Genomic DNA, 26,385 nt, shown 5'->3' on the forward strand with positions numbered 1-26,385 from the left:
TTGTATTCAAGCATTTGTCGGGATTAAGTAGCGGGGAAGGATCATTTCCACTCTCTGTTGGTTTGTTGTAGAGTTTGGAGCATTGTGCTAATTGAGTTCTTTGTAGAGAAGCCAGGATTTGGGACACTTTGACCAAAGTGGATTGAAGCAGGTGGCACGAGATGCTTTTGCCAATTACGTGAGCAGTTACATTCAAAAAGGTAGGTTCAACTTCTTAATATTCACCAATATGTTCTATTTAGGGTTTAAATGGTAGATGTGTACTTTTTCTCCTCAGAGATGTTTGAGCGACATATGCCCGTCTGCCCCAAATCTTCACATCTTCAAGAGGATTTAAACATTGCTCTTCTTGAATAAACACATCCCCACCTAAAAAAAAAAGCCACCAAAGATGGGAGCCCTGCAAATATTCCTCTTTTCTCTCCTCCTGCACCAGGTGAGACTTACTGGAGAATCTCTGTTTTAAGTTTTATCTGGCAGTTTATCCTTTGAGGCATGACTTATCATATCTGCAATATCACCCAATTAATTATAACTAGGATATTGGCTGTGATAGAAAACATGTTAACAGTCAATAAATCACATTCCCCCCGCCCCCCCATTTTGTAGTCATTTTAACATCTTAAAGAAATTACCACTGTCATACATACGCATATTTAGAGTACTTTTAAAATCAAAATTCATTTAAAAAAGTATTTACTTATGTAGCACATCTTAGTCAAAACCATAATTTATAACTATCAATATAATCTAATAAGTGTTTTCAACAATGTACATCGATTTATATTTGGTAATTTCCCAATATTTTTTTAATTTTTTTTTTACATAACACAATATCGAAATGTAAATCATCTATTTAAAGCTGCTCTTTTTTTTTTTCATTTTATATTGCAATTTGCCAATCGCTACGCATACTCATGCACAGGAGCTTGAAAAAACAGTATTGCTTTTGTTTACCAGTTTTGAGGTCTTTAAATGTGTCAAATGTTGTCGTGTTTAGTTTATGCTCATTTACTCCAGACCTAACCAGTCAGAAATGCTTGTCATTGTTTTCCCCTTCTTTAGTTGGTAGTCATTGGCATGTTTTGATTTTAGGCGTCACCTAACATCCGTCTTGGACAATCTGAAAAATACACCTGAGAAACCACAGAGTACAATAGGTGCAAAATAGAAAAGCATTAGAGCTCTTATTGTTACTTCTTGAAAAACTGATGATTGGTGATTATCTGTTACTATCATTTATCTCTGTGAATACTTCATATTTACCGGAGATTTATTTTTTTTAAAGCGTGTCTGTTTTGATTGCACTAATACCGGTAAGCTCTCTTAGGAAAATATCCAAATCTCACAAAAGTCTTTTATCTCCCATTTTTCCTGGAAGCCGCTGATGTAGTTAGCTGATAACAAATGTTGGCTTTATCAGGATTGTGTTGGTTTGAAGGGCCTGTTGGCACGATCGCATCTGGACAGAAAATGCCACGTGTTTGAAGAAGTTGCTCGGCGAGGGCTCCTTTTAAACGTTGCCTTAAGTGCGCAGATGTAGCTGCACCCGTGTTTTAGTCATCAGCCTCCGGTCTGTCTATGAAAAGTCGTGCCTCGAGAGGAAGAGACAGACTGTTTCCCTGGAGTGGCTCTCTTCACATGCCTCAGTGGGTGCAGACTCTCCAGTCTGGCTGGGGACCGACACGTTGGCCCTTGACATATACCTCTTAGCCTCTGAGGGCTGAAATCCCTTTAAAACCAAATCCATAGCTCAAAGAAAGTGTGCATCAAAGTGAAGCTCATTATTGAAGGACACCACAAGGGTGTGTTCGGGTGTGGCATCTATTCTGTAAATGTCAGCGTTGTTTGCGTATCCCGACTGCACACCATGACACTGAGACTTTTAGTCTCACCCACCCTTACTGAAACACTCAGAATCTGCGTCAAAGTGTGAAAACGTAACCCCGGTCGCGACATCTGTGCTTTACCCCTGGGGACGAATAAGCGGGTCAGCGCCATCCTGGGAGAATCCATTCTTCCTCGCGACATCTGCTGCAGTTATCTCCCGTGCGATGACAGCGGAACAATGTACGTCAGGGTTTCCGCGAGCCATTAAAAAGCATTAAAAGCCATTCGATTTTGCTAGAATTAAGGCCTTAAAATACATTTATAAAAACATGCATTAAAAGTTTAAATACAAAACATTGATGTTCATTCTTTATTTTAAATATAATGTTGTGCAAATGAATCACTATAACGCAATTTAGCAAAAATAAATGTGACACAAATATATTTATTTGTGGGGAATGGCGATTAGTTGTTATTTACAATGCGCAAAACGGCCTGGAGTCCGCGAGTTGCTTCATGTTCCATATAGCAATTGCTCTGAATTTGAAAAGAAAAATGTATTGTTTCTGCCACCATCGTCTAACATGAAACACTAATGCCACCTAGAGACAGAAAATTACCTCAACGCAAATGTATGACTCTTTTTAACTGTTTAGCATATCTTTTTACCTTCAAATAACTTTAGGAATTGAAACTGTAAAATTATTGTGTCACTGATTGAAAAGCTACAACCACATTTTGTATTTGGTAACCATATTTGTCCACTTTTATGTTAACTCATTCACTGCCATAAATTCATTAAAAAAATAATAAATTAGGGGCGACAGGCGATTAACATTTATAATTGTAATTAATCACATGACTTCACTAGTTAACTCACGATTAATCACTAATTTTATATCTGTTCTAAATGTACAGTAAAAAAAAATCTAGGTTTTCATACTCTTGTTAACAAAATGTTAAGCTCATAGAAATAATTCAAATTGATTTCGACGTCTATAGCCGTCAATGGCAGTGAATGAGTTAATTAGAGTATCAATGACATGAGGAAAGATAAAACGGGTGATTAATTTGCGATTAATCGTGAGTTAACTCTGGAAATGATGTGATTAATTATGATTTTAAAAAATTATTAGACTGACAGCCCTAATATATAAACAGTTTATGCATTTTAGTATGCATATATATACTGTGTACAGTACGACATGGGCAATAAATGTTTTTTAAGTTGCATTAAAAAATGTCATTAAAAAGCATTAAATTGGACTTGCTGATACCTGCAAAAACCCTGAACATACAACATATTGAGAAGTCGGGTTCTCATCCTTCTTCCTTCCGCCTGCCCCGCCTTTATTGCACCGATCCCATGCGGGCAAGTCTTTAATGCTGCTCCAAGCTGACACTGACAAAGTCCATTAGGCTTTTGTGTCTTACGGCTCTTTGGTAATATTATGTCACAACAGAGCATCACATCTCGTGGCCAAGAAGATCAGCGTTGCGTCTCCACAGACGTGTGACACATTCAGGAGACAAAGCTGAGCTGTTTACTCGCAAGCGTCTCTGGAGCGACACGCTCGGAGTTCATCCCCAACTTTGATGTGCGCCGATTTCACGGATTACATGTCATTTCTCATGGGAGTTGGCTCCAATTTGACACCCTTGTTTATTTCACTCCCCAAAAAGTCTCCGAGACTCTGATGCAATTTTGTTCCGGTTCGTTTTAGCGGCTGCGAAGCAGAGTTGGGAGTGAAGACAATGAGGCTTCCGTTCAAAGTCAAAAAGCACTCCGGCAAGGACAACAGCTTGATCCCATTCTTCATAACAAAAATGAAAATGCTACACAAAGTCCCTCTCTAAGGGCGCTATAACCTCTTTCCCCTTCCCCGTGCTCAATTAGCTTTTATTATATTATTTATATATTGTGTATTTAAAGGCAGCTAACACTAAGAAGTGTAATAAAAATGTACAGTGCGGGGGATTAGGAGCGGCTCTTTAATCTCACGCTTGTGATAATACCGCATGGGCTGATTGATTAGTTTTTCAGGAAGCTTATGTCAGAAAAACCTAATCCGTCTCTGGATTGTGCCAGCCTTGTAAGGTTTTCCGTGCCGCCATTTTATCATGGCGGCGAATTACAGAGCTGCCAGGCTGTGATAAGGTCCTCGTCTCTTTTACAGACCGCGCCGCCCTACCCCGGCGTCCGCCCCCACCCCACCCCCCCAACTCCTTCCCATCCCGATGGACAATAAGAAATGCGTTTATATCCTTCACATCCCTGCTCTGCCGGGTCTTCGCATCAACCTCTCTCAGGATTTGGTTTGTAAGAAAGCGGCAGAGGGAGAGAAAAAAAGAAGCGGAACTCGAATTTTGAGTTTTTGAAAGCCGAGCAGAGCAATCGTGTAGAGAGGGAGCAGAATATGAGATGGAAAAGGCAAGCAGGCCAGCGGAATCTCAGTGGATGTGATTAAGCATGGATTTGTGGCATTAAAGGGCCTTGCATGCATGTGGCGCCTTCCAGGAATCATTTGGCAACTTTGCACGGTGCTGATGTGAATCTTTGCCCATATTGGGGTCACAAGCTTTCGGCCACAGGGCTTGACTGCATAATCCCTCCTAAACAATATTGTCTGTGGCATTTACAGCCTCCAGCCTAACTGTTGTCTCCCACATCCGCAGCAAAGGTTGTCATCTCGGCAGCTTGTAACCCTCAAAGCCGCCGCGGCTCGTATTGACTGTTTTGAGCCGCCGCAACCTATTTCTTTTCCAATCATCAGCCGTAATTGTGTGTAGTGGCGATCAATTCATGATAAAGGTCTTCAAATGAAGAGAGGGAAGTTGAAAGGGATTGATAGGTGTGACACGGGTGCCCTTTGCACTGACAATAACGTTCACGGGGCGACGGGATGGACTATTAAAGACTTGAGTCAAACAATTAGGAGCAGCATGATTGGTCTTGTGATGTGATCGTGCGGAGGGGAAAGCGAGGGGCTGGGTGAGCCCCTTGCTTTTGGAGTACTTCACACTCTCCGCTCTGCTGCAGGATCCATTATGTTTAATATGATGTTGAGTTTCCTGATCTTGGTCCACAGCTATGAATTTTTATGGCAGCCGGCGGCAACGTTAGATCCCGGCTTCAGCTATCTCAAAGCGTTGCCATTACTACTCTGCAGGGTCAGGACCATTACGGCGCCCGCTGATGCACATCGTCGCAGGGAACTTAGAGACTAAATGCATTTCACTGCTATGGCGCGACGTAAGAAAATGTAGGGAGTTGTGTAGTAGATGCAGCGTCATGTTCTCAAGACAACTTGGATGGAAGAAAAGTATGTAAGGTGCACTATGCTGGAAAAGGTCTATTTCCGGTGGCACACTCCATAAAGACGACATGCTATGCTTAAGGTGCTCTAATTGCCATCATTTATAAGTAATTAGCATACTACTAACTTTAATATGCCAATATGAAGAGGGAGGAAATGTATTTTTAACAGGGTGCTGAGGCACACTAGTGTCCCATGAGAGTTCATCAGTGGGTGCTGTGGGAAATTATACAAAAACACTTAATTTGTCTGAAAATTATTTATTGATTATAGATATATCTCAGTTGAGAACATATAGTGACAGCCAGAACAACTAAATGCGCTCCCATTAGATGGCAGAAGGTACAAGTAAACTTGTGTATCCACCTGCTGCCATTCATACGACAGAATGCAAACACCTGCAAATTCACCTAGCCACTGATTTTTGTAAAAAAAAAAAAATTGGGGGGTGGGGTGGGGGGTTGTCTGTTGGAATCAAATGTGGAAAAAGTTTGGTTTTTTTTGCCATATATCTCACTTATTCAAGACTTTTGGGGGGTTAAAAATAAATAACTTTTTTCTTTAAATGCAATTAAAAAAGACATAATTTTGTGATTTTTTTGCTATTCAAGGGTGATAAAAAAACAGGGGTCCACTCTAATATCCATTTTGTAAACTAAATACGCCCTCATTTCACACTGACTTGAGCTGACATTATCATTATTTCAGTATTCATATGTTTTGTGACTAGGGTTGGGCGAGTACCGATACCAGATATTGGTATTAGGTCGATACCTGGCCTTATTTCAAAGTATCTGTACTTGTGATTTTGGCCGATACCAGTATCGGCTGCCCTCTTGTGGCCATTTTACGTTCAGAAATGAGAAATTAGAAGAATAGAAAATTGCCAATAATTTTATGCAATTTTTTTATTTTATTTTTACCAGATTTCATCAGACCAAGCACAGTTAATTTATTCTTTTTTTTAAAAACATACACGTAAAATATTTATTCTTCATTAATATTTACTATTATATTATCTATAATTTTACTATTATCTACAATTTAGGACATCTATAAATCGTTTTTTTTTTAAAATATATTTTCAATTTAAATCAAAATTATGAGGCTAACAATTAGCAGTCTAAAAAAACAAACAAGCAAGCTAGCCAAACAAGTAAAATTGGGCGGCCATTTTGACACTTGTTGCCGACTGACAATTACATCTCAGTTACTCAGGTAACGACAAATGACGGCTCAGCTCACAAATGTCACATGACCAAAAACTTGGAAAACGGGAGGTTTTCACTTTTCAGTCAAAAGCAAGTGGCAAAATGGCCGACCCCAGAGATGGGTGGATTTTTGCTGCTTAAATAACATTCCACAAACGCAATGTTAATCATATTACTGTGATAAAAATAGTGGAGATGCATGGAATATTATTGTCAATAAAATTTGAAATGCATCATTTTATTTTAAAAGAAAAATACCAATCTAGCTAGACAAGTCTTTTTTCTTTTCTTTTTTTTACATATTTTTATATTACCCCAGAATACCACACCGTGACATCCAAAGTTTCTAATTAACACTCGACTAAAGCAGGCATACCCACCACACGTCAAAGCTTTGAAAAATGATCGACTTCTTTAATTAAAGCTGTGGAACTTTTCTTTAAAAGACAGGTGCGACAGCTTTACAATTAGTACAATAAATCTCCTTTCTGATTACTCTCACTTGAGCTTTTCCCTCGTTTGTGCTCTGAGCTTTAAGGCCTTTCTATCTTCCAGCCTGTCATTTTCCAGGCCTTGCCAAGAGCCGTCAGCTCCCCTCCGTCTGTGTTTATGGCTTGTGAAGTGCTTGTCTTCAGAGCCACGGTGAGGAAAAAGGAAGCCACGTTTTTTACTCGCTCGTGTTTCTTCTTCAAAGCGAACGGCCTCTGCGAAATCAACTGCGGAAACAATTGCACTGTCAAAATTCACTTACTGCCCTTACGGCGAATCCACCCTGAAAGTATTTGCAATATAACATCCATATCCATAGAGGAGGAGACAGCAAAGTGAAGTCAGCACACTTAAAACAAAACAAAAAGGTCATTGAAACTAACTACAAAGCAACTGCTGGATTCCTTTTAGAATAAAACTTCTTAGGCATTTGTAGAGGATTTCTACAAGTTGATATGATGATGCACAAAGTCAAATGTGTTTCAAAGTGGTCCAGATGATGGTAATATGTTTCAGGGTGGCATTACCCTCCTTGAATCCCTGCTATCAGACTGTGTGAGATGTGCTGCAGGTGTCGGGAGCTTGCTTGCGCAGGACTTGGCGCTTTGACCGTGTAAGGGGATTAAAATGAAAGTGATGATGCGTTGAAAGGTAACACCTGTCGAAAATGTGAAGTGTTTATGGCTCTGCTGCCGTCACATGTGGCAGGTGTTGAGATAACACCGGCATCCGCCTTACCTGAAGGCTTGTGTCCAAGAGTACCGTGAACACTTTCTAAACACCCGACATCATCGCTGCAATTTAATTTCCTACACTGAAATATTATTGATAACATTATTTTGCTACGTAGGGTTTAACATGGCACCCCTCATTGGCGATTTATATACATTTACAAAATAAATTGAATAGCATGATTTGTACAATTTAAATTACAAGATAACATGTCATCCAATTTTAAAATATTGAAAAAAATTCTAATTACTAGGATTTTAAAATATACAAAATAAAATAGCCCACCTTTCACAATAATAATAATCCTTCATTTTTTTTTGAATTACAAGATAACATGTCATCCAATTTTAAAATATTGAAAAAAATTCTAATTATTAGGATTTTAAAATATACAAAATAAAATAGTCCACCTTTCACAATAATAATAATCCTTCATCATTCTTTTTTTTAAATTACAAGATAACATGTCATCCAATTTAAAATATTGAAAAAAATTCTAATTACTAGGATTTTAAAATATACAAAATATAATAGCCCACCTTTCACAATAATAATCCTTCATCATTTTTTTTTAAATTACAAGATAACATGTCATACAATTTAAAATATTGAAAAAAATTCAAATTACTAGGATTTTAAAATATACAAAATAAAATAGCCCACCTTCCACAATAATAATAATCCTTCATAAAAAAAAAAAATTACAAGATAGCATGTCATCCAATTTAAAATATTGAAAAAATATATAATTACTAGGATTTTAAAATATACAAAATAAAATAGCCCACCTTTCACAATAATAATAATCCTTCATATATTTTTCTTAAATTACAAGATAACATGTCATCCAATTTAAAATATTGAAAAAAATTCTAATTACTAGGATTTTAAAATATACAAAATAAAATAGCCCACCTTTCACAATAATAATAATCCTTCATCATTTTTTTTCATTGATATTTTTAAATTAAGATCAATGCCAATACAAATTATGTCTGCACGTCAACCTTATTCAGCTTTCCACCGTCTGCACGAGAAGGTTTGTCGTGCCTACTTGCTTAAATCTTTTCACATTTTTTTAAACACAGTTTAGGAGAACAGACAGTGAAAAGTGTGAAGGACAGTTTGAATAGAATGATTTTGAAAAGAACATGCGGTGCATAACCTTGCCTTTGAAAACAATATGAAAGCAAAGACAATCTGGGGAGCGAGAGGGATAGAAAAGAAAGTAGAAAAAGAAATGGTGGAGAGAGGGGAAAAAAGCCTATATCTGTATAAGCAATCCATCATTTTAACGTTTAAGCAGTCATGCAAGTGTTTAAAAAAAATCATATTAAGAAAACAACAATTTACTGTTATATTCTTTACAACTATCGGTAATTCAGTCCTAAGGATTACTAATGATATCTGTTTAATGAAAATCACTTGTATTTACTTTATGATTATTTTTGACATTGACCAGCCGATTTAAGCATTTTGACTGATCTTTCAAGGTCCACAGAAAATGTTGTGTTTGGACTATGGAAACACATACTACCAAATGAAAGATTGGACTCTCATCTTTCATCAGAAAAAAAAAGTTTGTTTCTACCTTATTCCGTTCTTCAGTAATCAACAATAGAAAATGGTTAGTTTCACCGAAATGCTCTGTTTTGAAAAAGCTCTTTTTCTCCGCTTTTTGTGAAACGATGTTATTTCATGCACTCTAGTGAATTGTACACTTCTTTTTGTCCATGAATGATGCCACAAACACCTAAATAGTGCTTTACTTCTGTTAAGCGCCTTCACCAACAATGAAAAAGTGTTTTTAGTTTGCAAAATACGTTTATTTCCATTCAACAGTGTAACAATTTGACAAAACAATTTCGCAAACTATTTACAAATGTGTGCAACTGTGGTACTACTTACAATTATGTGGATGTTTCAAATACAGTTTTTCTTTTTGTAATGCTCTCCTGCATGCAAGGAGACGCCGCTGGACTCGCACAACAGTTTACTTTCACTTTCGCATTTGTCCGTTTCGCGTGCAAACGTTACACTTTCTTGACTGCCTTTTTTTCCAGGGAATAGCAAGTAGCAGACTGTACACACTCCTCTGATGAATATGCATTGGACTCGGGGCACTCTTCGTCGTCCGATTGAACGTCCGCCTGAGCGTTGTGCTCCGTGTTTTCCGGTGTCAGCATCGCTCGCCCGTGAACCTTTATAACGCCGTCATAGCCGCCGCGTCAGCGCCTTCAACCTCGGAGTCACCATCATCATCATCGATGATGATCATCGTCGTCATCCATGTGCTCTTTATCGTTGGTCGATGTCTTTGAAAAAAACGGCTCGACCGTGAGCTGCTTGCAAGCGGCCGCCGTTATGGCTTCTTCAGCCAATGTCCCCTCAACACTCTAGCCCCGCCTCACGTCTTCTACTGACGCCCACCCAATCTTGTCAAAAGAGAGTCATCGCTGCCCTCTAGGGGCCAAAAATAGTCATTAGGCACAACAGACTTGATGGAAACTTTCACCACAGATGCGGAAGGGTTCCCTCTACCCGTTTCAAAAAAAAAAAATATAAAAAAAAAATGGGTGGACTTTTAACGTCTTTGGCGCTCCTCCGTGGGTTTTTGCAGAACGTCATTTAACGTCTTTGGCAGTAAAAGAGTTAAAACCCTGGAGAACCCACGGGGTCAAATTTGGCCCCTATAAATTCTGCTCCTCAAATAACAAAGACCTTTTTTTTTTGTTTAACAAATTTAACTTCAAAAGTCCAGAGTGCCACTTCTGACCCCTGCATGGGGCCATCTAGTGGATGAATATTGCGCTTACATGAGCCAGAGTGGTGGTGACAAGATGGCTGACAACATGCTGTTTTGTTGAGCTGGAAATCAATCCAAACAAAACCATCTTCTCAGCAAACCATCAGATGGTAAAATTGTGTTTTTTGTTGTTGATCTATTTCATATCATGTTGCAGAATGCCTAGGAGTATGTTTTATATATATATATATTTTTTTTTTTGATAAATTAGCAACTCTGAGCTAGTTAAAAAAAAAGGGTTAAAATTGAAAAAACATATATTTTGGTGTTCAGTGAACTTATAGCAGTCATTTAATGTATAATTCATAATTTTCCAAAGAAAAAAAGGGTTCTTGGGTTCTCCAGGGTGAAAAGTGAGTAGTCAAACAACTAAATGTTCTATGGTTGCCATGTTTAGGGATTGCGTTTTAGATGCGCTTGGTCCAGCAGATATGGCTGTGGTAACTTTTTCTTTCCGAAAAATGACCGAGTTGCAGAATTCATTTGTACCAATAAACTCATGGTGCGTTGGTAGTGGGTTGGTTCATATGTTGCTGATTTGGCCTCAGTTCCCTCTCCGTGCCTCCATTTGCATTCACCCGGTGATTTATGAGCAGGTGTAGTCCGCCTTTCAACCCAAGTCAGCTCGGATAGACTCCAGCTTCCCGTGAACTTGTGGAGCAGTGTGGAAAATTGATCGATGGTTTCTGTCTGTCTTTGCGTGACTGTGTTCTCTTCTTCGGTTAGTCTACAGGACTAACATAGTGAGCATTTCTCTTTTTTTATAGCATTCGTCAGTGACTGAAGCAATTCTACTGCTCTGTGTTTATTTTAATAGATAAGATGTACATTGTTATTCCAGTTGTTCACCTCAAATTACCAAGCGCCAACATGATTCTGACTAGTCAACCTGTGATTTGTTCAGATTTTGAAACTTTTTCTTCCATATGAAAAAAAAAAATCAATTTGTTTATTAACCATACGGTAGAAGTCTAAAAACAATTCAACCACTGTGATTAATAAATTTTAGTAGCTCGTCTAACTCATTCACTGCCACTGACAGCTATAGATGTCAAAAATTCATTTGAACTATTTTTATTATTTTAATATTATTTTTTAATTTTTGTTAACAAGAGTATGAAAACCTAGAATTTTTTTGTACATTCAGAACAGATATAAAATTTGTGAGTTAACTAGTGAAGTCATGCGATTAATTATGATTACAAATTGTAATTGCCTGATGCCCCTAATTTGTATTTATTTTTTCTTTAAAAAAACATTACTTTTTTTTAAAAGAAAAAATAAATAAAAATTAGGGGTGTCGGGAGATTGCAGTTTTTAAATGTAATTAATCGCATGACTTCACTAGTTAACTCACGATTTAAATGAAAAAAAAATGTAAATGTTTTTTTTAAGAAAAAAATATTTTAATTAATCAAAAATTAATTACATAATAAATAAATACAATTAATCACTAATTTTATATCTGTTCTAATACCCCCCCCCCCCCCAAAAAAAATCGAGTTTTTTTTTTGTTAACAAAAGCGGGGGAAAATGTCAAACTAATAGAAATAGTTCAAATGAATTTTTGACGTCTATAGCCGTCAATGGCAGTGAATGAGCTAAGAAACAAAACAGCGCCAGACCTCTAAGGAGATTATCATAATATTATCATAATATTGCATATTATTATCACATTATGGATTTTTTCTTTGAATAAATTTAAGGTTTTACATTAATAAAGGGACCCCGAAACAAATATCTGGAGGGGGGGCTCAGCATGTGGAAGTGTGGTATTGGGGGGAGACAGTGCAAACGCACTAGAGGAAGGAGTAGGTGGCAGGGGGTATCCAAAGAATGCCAATAAAACGTTTCACTGTTTTTTTTTTACAAATGTTAATAGTAACACTGATTTAAAAAAAAAATAAATAAATCCCTGAATGTTGTTGAGATTGAAGTCATTATTGCACAAAACACAAAATAAATAAAGGTAAATGTACGCATATTTAAGAGGTCTTGGTTGATGTGTCATCGTCATTTTGCATGATGTTTACCAAATAATTTAGCTATTCCAAATGTCTCCACTCTATTTGTCATCTGCTGTCTATTGTACTTGCTGCGTGAAGAAGAATTAGATAGAAAAAAAACCCGCATCAGACTGAGAGTGAGTGCTGTACTTTTCCTGGTATGCAGCCTGCGTAATTGGTTGGCGCTGCATCATTTTTCTCATTTAAAATTGCGCTCCCCGATCCTAGCAGGAGAGGGAAGAAAGATAGAAAGTTGCGGTGGCCAAAAGCAGACACTATAACATGACTAATAAGTCACATCATATTATCCATGCTGGCTAAGGCAGCGCTTCGTGCTGTAATTCATGCAAATCGTACCATGCAAGCCAGCTCGGTGACATAACGAACAGCCAGGTAGTATTTTATTATGAATGTCGGAAATCTGCTGCACCCAATTATTTTTCATTTGAGGGTTGTTTTTAATTTTGGTAACAAAAAAATCTACAGCAAAACTTCATGCAGACTCATGAACCTACCAAAAATAGGAATTGTGTTTTTTGTCCATAATTATGTGGTGATTCTCAACTCAACTCACCTGGCAATATGACATACAAATGTGAGGGAAAGAGAAACTACTAATGCATTTGGAGTGCATTTCTTTATTTAATGCTCGTGACTGTGCATTGCCACTCCAGATGCGGCAATATTTTTTTTTAATACAGAGTCAATTGAGCTTGTTAAATGTGAGTAAACAAACTTCTACTCCTGAAATGTTATGGGTAGTTAAGCACTGTATTTTGTTCTCACTCCACAATTTCCCAGCAACATTAGCATCAGTCTAACGACAAAAATAACACAGATAGTTCTGTGTCAATGAACTGCACACATATGATGGACACACCACTGTTATGATGTGCCATAAATAGTAGGGGCTAAATGCTGTACATTTACACAGTAAAACCCTCCCTCCATCACAGGTTTTGGGTTAATTATAGGTATGTATAAATATATATAGTATAGCATGTTAAGATTAAATTAGTTACTTCACTTTCACTTTCACTTTCCTTTCTTTCTTTGGTCCTTCCTCGGGTCTCCTGACGGCCTCACGACTGGCTGGAAGTGTTTGGTTTAGGTGAACGGTAGAGGATTTTTTGATAGGTTTTAGGTGAACTAATGAATACACACACACTCACACGCACGCACACACACACACATACAAAAAAAAAAAGAGAGCAATGATGATGACATGTCAAATCGGTAAAATTACCAAATGAACAATACTGAGCTCTCCAGAAAAAAAAACCCAAAAGGAGTAAATTAGTTGCTCCCAAGATTTGGTCCAAAACTGATTGGGGGATGACAATCAAAAATATTTTACGTGCTCAATATTTACGACCATGATTTTGTGATTTGCCAATTAAGACGTAAATATGTCACGCCTGTGTTACTAAGATAATGACACCAGCCATTAGCTTCATTTGAGAACTTGCTCAATACACCATGAAGTCTGCTTTCGCGCTAACTCCATCACTTTTTTTTTCTAGTTCAAGATTTTTTTGTTAAAAATAGTCCCAAAACCACCATCAATCCCTCCTCTTGTATCTCCTATTCTATGTCGCATCTTGTGTTTTTCAATCGTTGGCCATGTTTTTTTTCCTCCTTTTTTGTTTGATCGCATTCAATTTCTGTCTAACTTCTATATCAGCGGTGGCACAGATTGTTATGTTTGGCGTGACGTGTTGAGACGATCAGAGCATACCACGCACAGTTTGATCATAATGATTGTTTCTTTCTTCATGTGCAGAAGTACAGAGCTGCTTACAAAAGGTTACCTGAGGTCATAAATGGACTGACGGTTTGTTAGCCAGGCTCAGGACATGGGCTGAGAATCACGACGACACAGAATTTTGCTCGTGTTTGTTTTTTGTTGACTTTACTCCAGCTTAACATTTTGTTGGATGTGTTTGTTTAAAAAAAAAAAATCTAAAATAAGGCAGGGGTGGCCAAGTTCGGTCCTCAAGAGCCCCTATCCAGTCTGTTTTCCATGTTTCTTTCCACTAACACACCTGATTCATGATTAGGATCGTTATCAGGCTTCTACAAAGCTTGCTGATAAGTTGTTTATTAGATTCAGCTGCGCTGAAGGAGGGAGACGTGGAAAACAGGCTGGATGGTAGTGATGGGAAAATGAAGCTTCATGAAGCACTTGCGATATTTTTTTACTCCTCTAGATGGTGCTCTTGGTTTAGAGATGAAGGCTAGTGAAATGATAATTGATTAAATTTGCACTGCATCTTGAATCCAAGAGTGCCATCTAGAGGAGTCAAAAAATATCAAAAGTGCTTCATGAAGCTTCATTCATTCATCACTACTGGATGGTGGCTCTCAAGGACCCAATTTTTAGTGCATCTAAACCAGGGGTGTCCAAACTTTTTCCTCCGAGAGCTTCATACTGAAAATTCGAAGGATTTCACTTTGACATTGTCGGACTTTGTTAATTTAAACTTGCTAAAAGCAGTAAATCAAGCAATAATGGATTACAGTTATTTTTCCTTCTTTTTTTAAAATTGTTTTAACACCTGTTAAAGGTGATAAGGCTAACACTTTGGGATTTGTCATGATTTTGGGCCAGCCCCTGTATATCACTCACTATAATAGATCCACCCCTGCCCTGCCACATTCAGAACCAAAGCAGGAGCAATCTGTCATAAGATGACAATTCTTAGAGCAGTGTTTACTTATAGTGTTCACAAATAAGACCTTGACACGGACAGCAGAAAGTACAGTCAAATGTTTTGCTTCTGTAACTTAAATTAATTAATTCTTGAGGAAGTATAAAGAGAAATGTTTTTCACGATTTTAGTTGTAAATATTTTCTCTGCATAGCTAGAAAAATTTCTATAAGTTTAATTTATAGGGGTGTTAGAAAAAATCGATTCGGCAATATATCGCGATATTACAGCGCGCAATTCTCGAATCGATTCGATATGTGGCCGAATCGATTTTTAAACATCAATTTTTTATGGGGATATTCAACAAAACGTCTTACTTGGGGTTAGGATTCACACATTAAGCATGCAAGAATATTATATTAATTTAGCATTAAGCCTTAATGTTTTATTTTAGTGCCGTTCAAACATGAAACAGACTGCAACCTGTTTGTTAAATGCAGTGGCTCAGTTATAAGCCTGGGTTTGCAGATAAATAAATACATTTTCATACAAATCTTACAAGTGTACATGTACAAGTTTACTGATTAATATTTAGTAAATTTGAGTTTTAAAAACTCGCAATAATCAATTTATAGATTCGCATCGGGATTAATCGGTATTGAATCGAATCGTGCCCTATGAATCGTGATACGAATCGAATCGCCAGGTACTAGGCAATTCACACCCCTACTAATTTATTATTGTTGATGTAACCCGCCCACTCTTTCAACACCCGCGCCCAATAGGGCTCCACACTGGGTTAAAAAGTTTTTTGTTTTTTTTTAGATATGACAAGGACCGCTAGAAAATAGACATCGGGCCGCAAATGGCCCCCAGACCGTAGTTTGGACACCACTAATCTAACCCTTTGATATAATAAGAAATTAATCATTTCTACAAAAAGTTTGAATGTCAGGAGGAAATGTATTAAACTGAAGGCATTTTGGTATGCTGAATTCAAACACACACACACACACACCCTAATGGTGTCATTGTGTGATGAGCGCGGGGCCGCCAGTGCGGGTGATCTATAGCGATCCAGCACAGCAGCAAAGCACCTGCCACGCATCTTCGCGGACACAACTCAGATTAAAAGTGATGGCTTTGGCGCGTGAGGCCGTTCCACCGATCAGAGCGCCAATCTATTCATCTTCTTCACCAGCGTGTTGTCTCTCACGCCGGACTGCCTAAGCACCTCCGGGGCCTTCTCTCCTCCAACTGGCTCTGGATGTGAATCATTACAAATGATACGCCCCGGAACATGATAAGGAAGAGGTCTTGGGAAGGGCGCGGCCTCACAATAGTTTTCATGTCAGGGGGGAAGTTTAGTCAAGAAAATGCAGTCAGTTAAGGTTCCATCCCAATCTTAGTTGGAGATGTTACATTCTTGATATTTGTGTTAATGTCGCTGCAGACACAGAAAATTAGCAGGGAAGTGAATGACACCACCAAAGTGAGGTCAATTTGCACAGATAAATCCATGCGTGCATCATTGGAAGGGCTGTTTTTGCGCTGATGAGCAGGTTAATTGCCCGTTTTGTTTATCTTCACAAACACGCCTGAAACCAATCCTCTCTCGATGCTCATTCGGATAACAAAAAATAATAATAATAATAATAAAAAAAAGGCGGCGGCACAAGGCTCAGAGATGGCAGTAAGTTTGCAAATGAATATGTAGCACGCTCTAAAAAAATTTTTTTTTTTTTTTAAAACGACAAAAGCTGCTTTCAGATCACAAGTGGCAGGCTTCCTTGTCAACCGGGCTCACTTGAAAGAGATTCCATCACCGGCATCAAAATGCCGCCGTATCCTCGCCCGCGGCCCATCACGGCCGAGCAACACAACACGCCACCGGCTGTTCACCTCAAAGGCATTTGATTTCCACGGCATCTTTTCAGAAGATCCAGATGTCAGTGGCTTCTTAATAACCTTCTAGAGGCTAGTTGTGGTCACTGTAGCAATTACCTTTATGTCAGGCCTTAAAAGATACGTCTACCCACGGGACAAGCAGCCGGTCGGGTTCGGCAGCGCTCATTACAGATTGATGTCGAGTCTGATCTATCCTCGGCGTGCGGCGGGCCGGAATGCAAGTTTCAACAAAATAGCTTCAATATATTGATAAGTACATAGATAGAGTGCATGTGCATGAGGGGATAGATTGATCTCATTTGATCAAATAAGCATTAAAAATGTGTCTACTTTGGAGTACTAGACAACGTCTTGCTATTCATTATACAGCAGTTGATTGTTTTAAGATATGACTTTTTATTGCGTAATGCCACGACTTGTTAATAAGTGTTGTCTGTATGGGGAATTCATTGATTATCTCACAAGGTTCCTTTTTTTTCTTCATTTACACAATGCCAGATTTGTATTTTTTTTTTTTGTTTTTTTTTGTATTTCAAGTTGGTTTCTGTAATCGTGTTTTTCATCAGCGCATGTGTGTCAAGGTCGACAAAAATGAACCAAATAATTAAAGCAAAAATGTAACAAACGAATGTGTAATTGAAAAAAACAAAACAGAAAAAGTTTTTTTTTTTTTTATATAAAAGTAAACTAAACAACCATTTATGTTTACAAAAGTAGTGAAAATGAACTAGAATTATAGCTGCCCTTCATTTTAGTCAATAAATTCCATGCATAAGCGTTTAAGTTTCATTTTGAAAGTTTTTTTTTTTTGGCTTGGCCAGTTCTAAAACAGTCACACAAAGGTTTGAACTGTTGTTTGGGAATTGTAGTTCACTTACTCTGTCACCTCAAAGTGATGTCATCGGAAAGTGACATTTAATAGGCTGCTGTCATTTGTTTTTGTTTACAATAATGGACAGAAGGCCATGAAAGATATTTTTTTCTTGAAGCTCATACTACTGTTGACTGTTAAACAGTAACAATTTTGTGTATTATCTGTTTGTAAGTTGCTACTTTTCTTTTCTTTTCTTTTTTTTTTTACAAATGTGTTGTTGAGTTTTTATTACACAATACTTTAGAAAAAAAATTTTTTTTTAAATATCACACTCAACAAATACCTTAAATAATCCAACTACTGAAACTAAAGCATAGTATATTAGAAAAGAATAAAAACTAATGAAATCTAAAAACCTCAATTTGAAAAACAATGGTGACAAAAATATTTGCAAAGGGCATTATTAAGCATCATTTTTAACTCTTTACAAAATGTATTTTTGTTGCAGTGCCCTTTTTTGTGGTGCTTAATTCTCACTGTTTCTCTCAGTCGCACTTAGACTGAATGTATTTATGTGCATCCACTATTAAAACTCATTTTCACAAATTGGATGATTACCTAAAAAAAAAAAAAAAAAAAGCGATCAATTGTACTATATTGCGTGTATAATTAGAGGCTGAAAAATAAAACATAATTAATAGATGTGTACATTGAGCAGATTCATTACATTACTAATGGAAACTCACCAGATCGTGTTGTACAAAATGTATATTAACTCATTCACTGCCATGGACGGCTATAAACGTCAAAAATTCATTTGCACTATTTCTATTAGTTTAACATTTCTTTTCTACTTTTGTTAACAAGAGTATGAAAACCTAGATTTTTTTTATTGCACATTTAGAACAGATATAAAATTTGTGGTTAATCATGAGTTAACTATTGATAAAAAAAAAATGTAATCGCCTGACGCCCCTAATGTTTAGTAATCATCTCGTCAGGCGATTAATCGCATGACTTACTTAACTCACGATTAATCACACATTTTATATCTGTTCTAAATGTACAATAAAGATTTTTTTCCCCTAGGTTTTCATACTCTTGTTAATAAAAGTGGGGGGGGGAAATTAACTAATAGAAATAGTTCAAATGAATTTTTGACGTTTATAGCCGTCAATGGCAGTGAATGAGTTGCACACCAACTACAATGCAGACACACATATTGTAACGCATATATAGCGCTGGCAGTGTATTAATTGTAGTCTTGCATGCCTCCATAAACACTGCTGCACTTGTCTGAGGTGACACCCAATGAGGTGGTTGATATATGATGTGTAATTATTTGTTAGTCACTACTGGGTTACCTCAGGAGTGTTAATTATGCATGATGATAGTAAATGAGTGTGCCAGGCCCAGTCAGACTTGAGCGTGCGTTGAGTTCTGTTGTTCTCCCAACTCCATGAGGCTGCACTTATTACCATTATAACGTCTCATTTCAAGTCGCCCTGAAACGCCTCTAGCACGGTAGCACAGATTAAGAAATCTTAATTAGGCTTTTTGTAGATTCTCCTTCATAGGACCTTGCCTCATATTTTCGTTGTGTTTTGTTGTACAAAAAGAGGGATTTCCACCCCCCCCCTTTTTTTCCCCCTCTCTCGCTCGCTTATGACTGAGTTTCTAAAACATCACATGTGCCTAAATGAGTGAGGTGTGTGTGTGCGTGGGTGTGTGTGTTGTCACAGAGTGACAGTGAGAGAGCGGCAACGTGAAGCTTAGACATCAGTGAAGGATTTCAGGTTCTCCGTGCTTCATCTGTCTCGGGGCATTTAAGTAGATATGTCCTCTCCTCATCCTCTTGTTGCCACTGCAATTTCCCCAGTTGCTCATCATACTTAAACTTCTCCTCTCATTTGCATTAGAAACATCTCGTAAAAAAAAAAGCTCATCTGGGAGGGAGCGAACATTTGGTTATCTCGTTGGAGCTCGGGTTGTAACCATGCATTACGAGTAATCTATGTAAAGGCAGATTTTTTTAGATAAAGCTTGTCTATTTATGTGAGTTCAGTAGGTTGTGCCGCTGATCATAAAACTAAAACACTATATTATAAAAGTATAATCAGCCGACGGAGTATTCACCAGCTTTGCCCATTATGCAATAACGAAAAATGCTAAGGGTGAGGTGGCCTCTAGGGGGCGCCACAAAATTGTGAAAATATTTTCCTTTAATATAATTCTACTAAAACTAGCTATTAATATTAACTTTTCAAATGAAAGAGATAACATATGTTCAAATTTAAAGAAAGGCCCAATTAATATTACAAAAAATACTCAGGTCATTGGAAGCTGTTCACTCTCTGTGGAGGGAGGTAAAAATTTATAAATGCGATCACGGAGAAATTTCTAAAAATGTCAACACAACCGAAACTTTCCTGAACACTGGGAAGAAAAATAAGAGAGAAGGAAAAACAACAGAAAAGAAAAGGGTAAAGCAACAGTAATGGATTTGCTAATTTAGCAATTAGCATCTACATCAATAAATAATCTGCTATACTTGTAGGCAGAACGTCACATGACCACAAAACAGGCTAGCCGCTAGCAAGACTTCTTAAGTATGCTACGTGGGGAAAAAAAATTAGCTAGCGCTAGCTATGCCAGCAAAATTACATATGTGTTTTCAAACATGGATTAAAAGTAAGAAAAATAAACTCAAATGTACTTAGTAATGTATTTGTAATTTCCTACTTCCCATTAATCAGTAAGGTATAGTTAAAATGATACATTGTATAATGTGGACTTTACGTAACTCCTAGCAGACAGACCAAGTTTGTTAGTTCAGTACACGTGCGCTTCACTTAGGCTTACAGCAAAATGGTAATTACTCTGGAAGTAGCGCACAGCAGCTCAGCGAGAGTTTAAACAGCCGCTGCACTCGATGCTTTCAACATCTGCTTCTCGCAGTGATCCCCGCAACCGGGCCTGGGGAAAGCCGGCGCTAATTACTAATAAAACTAGCTAAGCTTATTGCGGTGAATTATTAACGCTTTATCTGAAGTGGACCAGGAATCGCTCCTGAGGCTAAACAGCTTTGAGGCACAAGGAGGATCACAGTTCATTGCTGCATCTGGATTAGCACTTAGCACGTACTTAACTATATGATAAGCTTGTTTTATTGTTGGCCACCATTACATGTCAAGGTTCATAAGCACAGAACATCAAATGATTTTTGAACTGGTTTGCAACCTTGTAGCATGTTGAGAAGATTTGACTTGACAATAGTGATAATGCATTCAGTTAATATGACAGAAGAGGGAGATGACGATGTACTGTTTATCACCACAGCTGTGATACAGTCCTAGACTTGAAGATAATCAGATGATATACAATACAATATGGCAACCTCGAGTGTGATACTCTTTATTTATTTATTTATATAACACGACAACAAACAGTGGTTAGCCACGGAATGAGCCGTGAGTGCGACAAGCTAACTAGCCAAAGCATCGTCCAACACGCTAACAAGGGCACAGTCAAGTCGCCCGGCATTTCTGAACTACATTGTGTAACTTTTGTTTGTCGTGGCGCGCCTGTTAAACCATAAAAGCGAAACTGTAAAACAAGCTTCTTTTGTTTGTTGTTGTTTTTTTAAGTCAATGTTGACTGGCTTGTTAGCATGTTGCGCTAATGGCTAACTCTGCAGTTAACACAACAGATTGCTGCTAAATGTGTTTTTGGCACTAAATAGCTGATTACATTTTATTTAATTGTTTTTATCATAATTTGTTGTCACTATTGTGATTTTTTTTATTAATCCAGTTTTTATATAGAACAGCAAACATGAGGTTATTGGCTTTACATAATACATACCTTTTGTAACTGACAATTTCTTGATGTTCCGATGATGTAATGATGATGTTTGAAGTGACAAAAACTAGATCTGGGTCCTCTGGACTATGATACTGATCCTAACATGGATGTTTTTGGAATGCGGGGTAAAGTCTGTAGGGTTCTCACCTACATAAGCCAAGAATTGAAACATTGACATCAATAATAGTACAAATCAATTTAAAGTAATGATGTTATTTAATTAATATTTGACTAGGGTTTACCTACCACAGGATAAGTGGAACAGCCTCACAACAAACAATTTGGCCAAAAATCACCAACAAAATACTGTACTTACAAAAGTTAATATTGTATTTTGTAAGAGAATATTGTTGTAAATAAGAATGTAAATGATGAAACATTTTGTGCCTTATAATGTGATGCTACAATTAATTGTGTTCCACCACTTGGAGGTATTTTAATATCTCGATTGACTCCGTAAGATGCTGTAATATTAATCACGTTTCACTGAGTATAAAGAATATATGGCTGTGAATATCACATTTGTTGTTGTTTAAAAGGTTCTAAAACTGCCACTATAAATGCTAACGTCTATTATAGCTTAGCATTAGCTACCAGACCATTCTTAAGCCAACATTTTGTGTGTGCTTGTTTTAAATAGAGAATGTGTCATTCTCTGTTAAACGTTTATTTTGACAACGACTGAATGTTCATTTGCATGATTGCTGATTTGCGCAACTTGCGTTTTGTGTTTTCTCCGAAGGTCGCATGCAGCAAAGTCCGCGGGGGAGCCGCGGAGCTGATGGAGTGGGGGGACGGCACGCAGAAACTGTCGACTCCCACGGGCGCCAGTCCTCGGATCCTCAACCCCTTGCGTTTGTTCGCCAGGGCCTCCCCGGGGTTCAAGAGCGACGTGAGGGAAATGTCCTACATACAGAACATGGAGGACTTCTGGGACTGGTTATCTAACCAGACAGATGTTCAGGATCCGCAGGCCAGAACTAAACGCAGGCCCATCGTCAAGACCGGCAAGTTCAAAAAGATGTTCGGGTGGGGCGACTTCCACTCCAACATCAAGACGGTCAAACTCAACCTGCTGATCACGGGCAAGATCGTGGACCACGGCAACGGCACCTTCAGCGTTTACTTCCGCCACAACTCCACGGGCCTGGGCAACGTGTCGGTGAGCCTGGTGCCGCCCTCCAAGGTGGTGGAGTTCGAGGTGGCCCAGCAGTCCACGCTGGAGACCAAAGACACCAAGTCCTTCAACTGCCGCATCGAGTACGAGAAGACGGACCGCAACAAGAAGACGGCGCTGTGCAGCTTCGACCCGTCCAAGGTTTGCTATCAGGAGCAGACGCAGAGTCACGTGTCCTGGCTCTGCTCCAAGCCCTTCAAGGTCATATGCATCTATATCGCCTTCTACAGCGTGGACTATAAACTGGTGCAGAAGGTCTGCCCTGACTACAACTACCACAGTGACACGCCGTATTCCTCCACGGGATGACGTGGCCCCGCCTCTTTGTGTGCGTTTCTGTGTGTATTTATGTGAGTGTGTGCACCTTTTGTTTGACCTTCACATCACACTAGTCAACGTCTAAGCTAGGGGGTGTCCAAACATTTTCCTCTGAGGGCCGTATACAGAAAAATGGAGGGCCAGTGTGAAATTGTTTGGCTTTGGTTTAGCTATACTAAAACGATTGGTTTTAGCATTAGCATCAGGCAATAGCATATATGTTATATACCTGTATATTATTGTTATTTTTGGTAAAACTGCTACACCACAGCTTTCTGTCAAAGACCATGTAAAGTGAATTTTGAGATTTGTTTCTTAATACACAATACATGTTTAAAGGTAATTGCTTAAAACGTGTATAAAGACAATGTAGTTGTGGAGATGTTCCAGATATTTTGTACGTGGCTAAAATGGCGCTCAGCGACACGTCCGCATCCAAGATCAGAGAGAGAGAAAGGAGCAAAGTTAGTTTTTTGTTCTTTTTTTCCCACACTAGAGCAGTGTTAATATGATGTTACATTTCACAGAATAGAAAACATACATTTTATAAGTGGATTTTTTTTCTAATAATTACTACCTGGCACATTTCTGCTAGGGCGTGCAGTTAGCTAGCTTGCTAGCTATGCCGCCACCCTAAAAATTCATCTTCCTCGATTGGGACAATCTACAGAACTCGGTGTCATTCTCAAAATTCCCCCTGAGTTTGTGAAGCCTCAGACAAAACCTGCCCTTGATCCGAGAGAAGCCAAGGATGTTTGTTAGCTATTAAGCTAGCTTGTGGCTAACACTTCTTGTTACCATGACCTGTTGAGATATATTCCAGTCACCAGAAGCTTTTAAGTGGATATATTTTGGTGGCTCAAATATATAGGAATGTGTAGGCATAAGAAATATGGTAGATAAAGTAGTATCTATTTTTCCGTGGGTTTTGGTTTCCGTAGCTTTTGAAAGCAGAGACATGAGATTTTTGTTTGTTGTTTTTGGGTGTTTGTTGTTTTTTTACGGTCTCTTCTCTGTGTAGTGTCACATTTATTTTCACTTGACAGGGACTTTGATGTGATCATGTTTACAAAGTAGAGGAACCAATTTTTGCTTTCAAAATAGAATTATCTCTATTCACTGTTATGAGGAAAAATGTACTTTTTGCTATTATAGTTTATTTGGATATAGTATAGTAGTGGTAATGGTAGTGTCACACCCCTGAAAGAAATTAAAAAAAAAAAAAGATGTTGGGCCGTAGTTTGGACACCCCTGCACTAAACCCTTGAGTAAATGTCAAGAGGGGACGTTTATATTTTACAAAGAACTTCAACATCTTTTCATGTGAATGGAAGCCCTCTTCAAGCGCCAGTCACATTCACGGTACATTTTATTTATCACAAAAAGTGACATCGTAGTTAAAACATGTACAGGGACTTCTGACTTGGTATTCAAGTTTGACTTGGGTTCCAGCGTTGTCCACCCCGCAGCCCCCTGGCCTTGCACTTTGTAAAGCACGGCTAATTAGGATGTTTTCCCAGATGTTGTGTGGAAGGCGAGGCCACGGGCGAAGGGAGGCGCGTACCACTTCCAACATTGCTAAAACGATACTTACGGGATGAACCGAGTAACATTTATCACATTTCAGATGTTTGGTTCGATACAGCTGTTGAGCACAAAAGGATTTGTGAATAATGGCCACACCCTGACAACTGGTGTTCAACCCTTCTCTCTTATCGAGGCGTTTATTGATGGACTCGGACTAATATTAAGCGCTACTCACAAAAGGAGCCGAGAGGAATCCATCATTAGCATATGTCACTCTGCTGCCTGCTTGCTAAATGTCTAATAGCGCTCTCATTCTTCACCATCATCATCATCATCACCCCCCGGCGCTAAGCACTACAAGCAGTCTGTTTGCAAGATGAACGTGAAGGCGTCGTGCTGCATTTAAGTGAAAGTGTGGCAGACAATTATCAACACTTGACATGTTCTGTTAACAGGCTTCATTTCATTAACATCAAATGTCAGTGTGGACATTTAATGAGGTGCATCTCTGTACATTAGGCCGACTTGACTCTTTATTTTTTTTATTATTATTATTATTTTTTGTATCAACCCTGGTCTCATAGTGAAGTGTGTCATGTGCTTTGAGTGTTAAAAGACAGTTCGAGGCCGCATGTAAAATTTTGGTTAGTCTGTATTTCATCCATCCTTCAGCTGTACAGTTAAAAGATCCTTGCAGGAGGGGACTTGTATCATAAGAAAAGAACTCAATCTGAGTTGGTGTCTTTTGAGTTCCTCCTCCTTCCATGTAAATGATGTGTATTAAAGTGTCTAAAAACGAAAAACCCTATGGCTTCACACCTAAAGTCATGCGTTTCAAAGGGAAAACCTGTACATGTATCTCTAAGTGGACTGTTCCTTCTTAATTCTGGTGTTTGTATCACATGTAGATAAATCTCCAATGTACCTATTTGACTTTCTGACGGTCTAAAACACAGCTTAACATTGCTTAATGTCCGAAAAATATGATCAATCGACATGTGTACATAAGCCCACTTCAACCTCGGAGTGAAAATATTTGGCATTTTCTGGATGTTAAGTAAAGCTTCTGTAGCAAGAGGAAAAGGCCTAAGGTTCATAAAATCCAAAATAGTGGGGCACTTGTTTTATTTTTAACTCATTCGCTGCCATTGACGGCCATAGACGTCAAAAATTCATTTGAACTATTTCTATTTAACATTTTTTCCACTTTTGTTAACAAAAGTATGAAAACCTAGAATTTTTTTAATTGTACATTTAGAACAGATATAAAATTTGCAATTAATCATGAGTTAACTATCGAAGTCATGCGATTTATTACAATTTAAAAAAAATTAATCGCCTGACACGATTAAAAAAAAAAAGATTATAAAAAACGTTTCTGTTCTAAATGTACAATACAAAAAAATTAGGTTTTCATACTCTTGTTAACAAAAATGGGGGGGGGGGGGGTTTCAAATGAATTTTTGACGTCTATAGCCATCAATGGCAGTGAATGAGTTAATGGGATAAAGTGGGCATGAGTAGTTATGTGCACATGAATTACAGTGAGGACTCGAGACATCACAGTTCTCAGACATTAGGCAACCTTCAGCATTTTTACTTTAAAGCGTTTTAAACTGTTCCCTTTTTCTTCTCAAGTTTGTTCCAAAGGAACCCCGTGCTGTGTATACTGTAAGTACAAATGTTACATTTTGGGGGGGGGGGGGGGTGATTACTTCTAGCCAAGCATTCAATT

The 26,385-nt window shown here is 38.1% G+C and overlaps 1 protein-coding gene across 1 annotated transcript; it reads left to right on the forward strand.

Annotated features, from left to right (window-relative positions):
* The first annotated feature begins 51 nt into the window (after window positions 1-51).
* On the forward strand, window positions 52-25,580 carry nxph2a (neurexophilin 2a). Its single transcript, XM_077580852.1, has 3 exons — window positions 52-200; window positions 278-436; window positions 22,371-25,580. The coding sequence occupies exons 2-3, from the start codon at window positions 392-394 to the stop codon at window positions 23,112-23,114; spliced, it is 789 nt and encodes a 262-aa protein (XP_077436978.1). The 5' UTR covers window positions 52-200; window positions 278-391; the 3' UTR covers window positions 23,115-25,580.
* The last annotated feature ends 805 nt before the right edge of the window (window positions 25,581-26,385 follow it).

The sequence above is a fragment of the Vanacampus margaritifer genome, chromosome 11 (assembly GCF_051991255.1).
Source record: "Vanacampus margaritifer isolate UIUO_Vmar chromosome 11, RoL_Vmar_1.0, whole genome shotgun sequence".
In the NCBI taxonomy this organism is placed as follows: Eukaryota; Metazoa; Chordata; class Actinopteri; order Syngnathiformes; family Syngnathidae; genus Vanacampus; species Vanacampus margaritifer.

What these genes read in the sequence shown, in the direction of transcription:
- nxph2a (XM_077580852.1), top strand. Translation starts at nt 392, where the DNA reads ATGGGAGCCCTGCAAATATTCCTCTTTTCTCTCCTCCTGCACCAG. An exon ending in TTTCTCTCCTCCTGCACCAG is followed by an intron (nt 437 to 22,370) that starts GTGAGACTTACT and finishes TTTTCTCCGAAG; the next exon opens with GTCGCATGCAGCAAAGTCCG.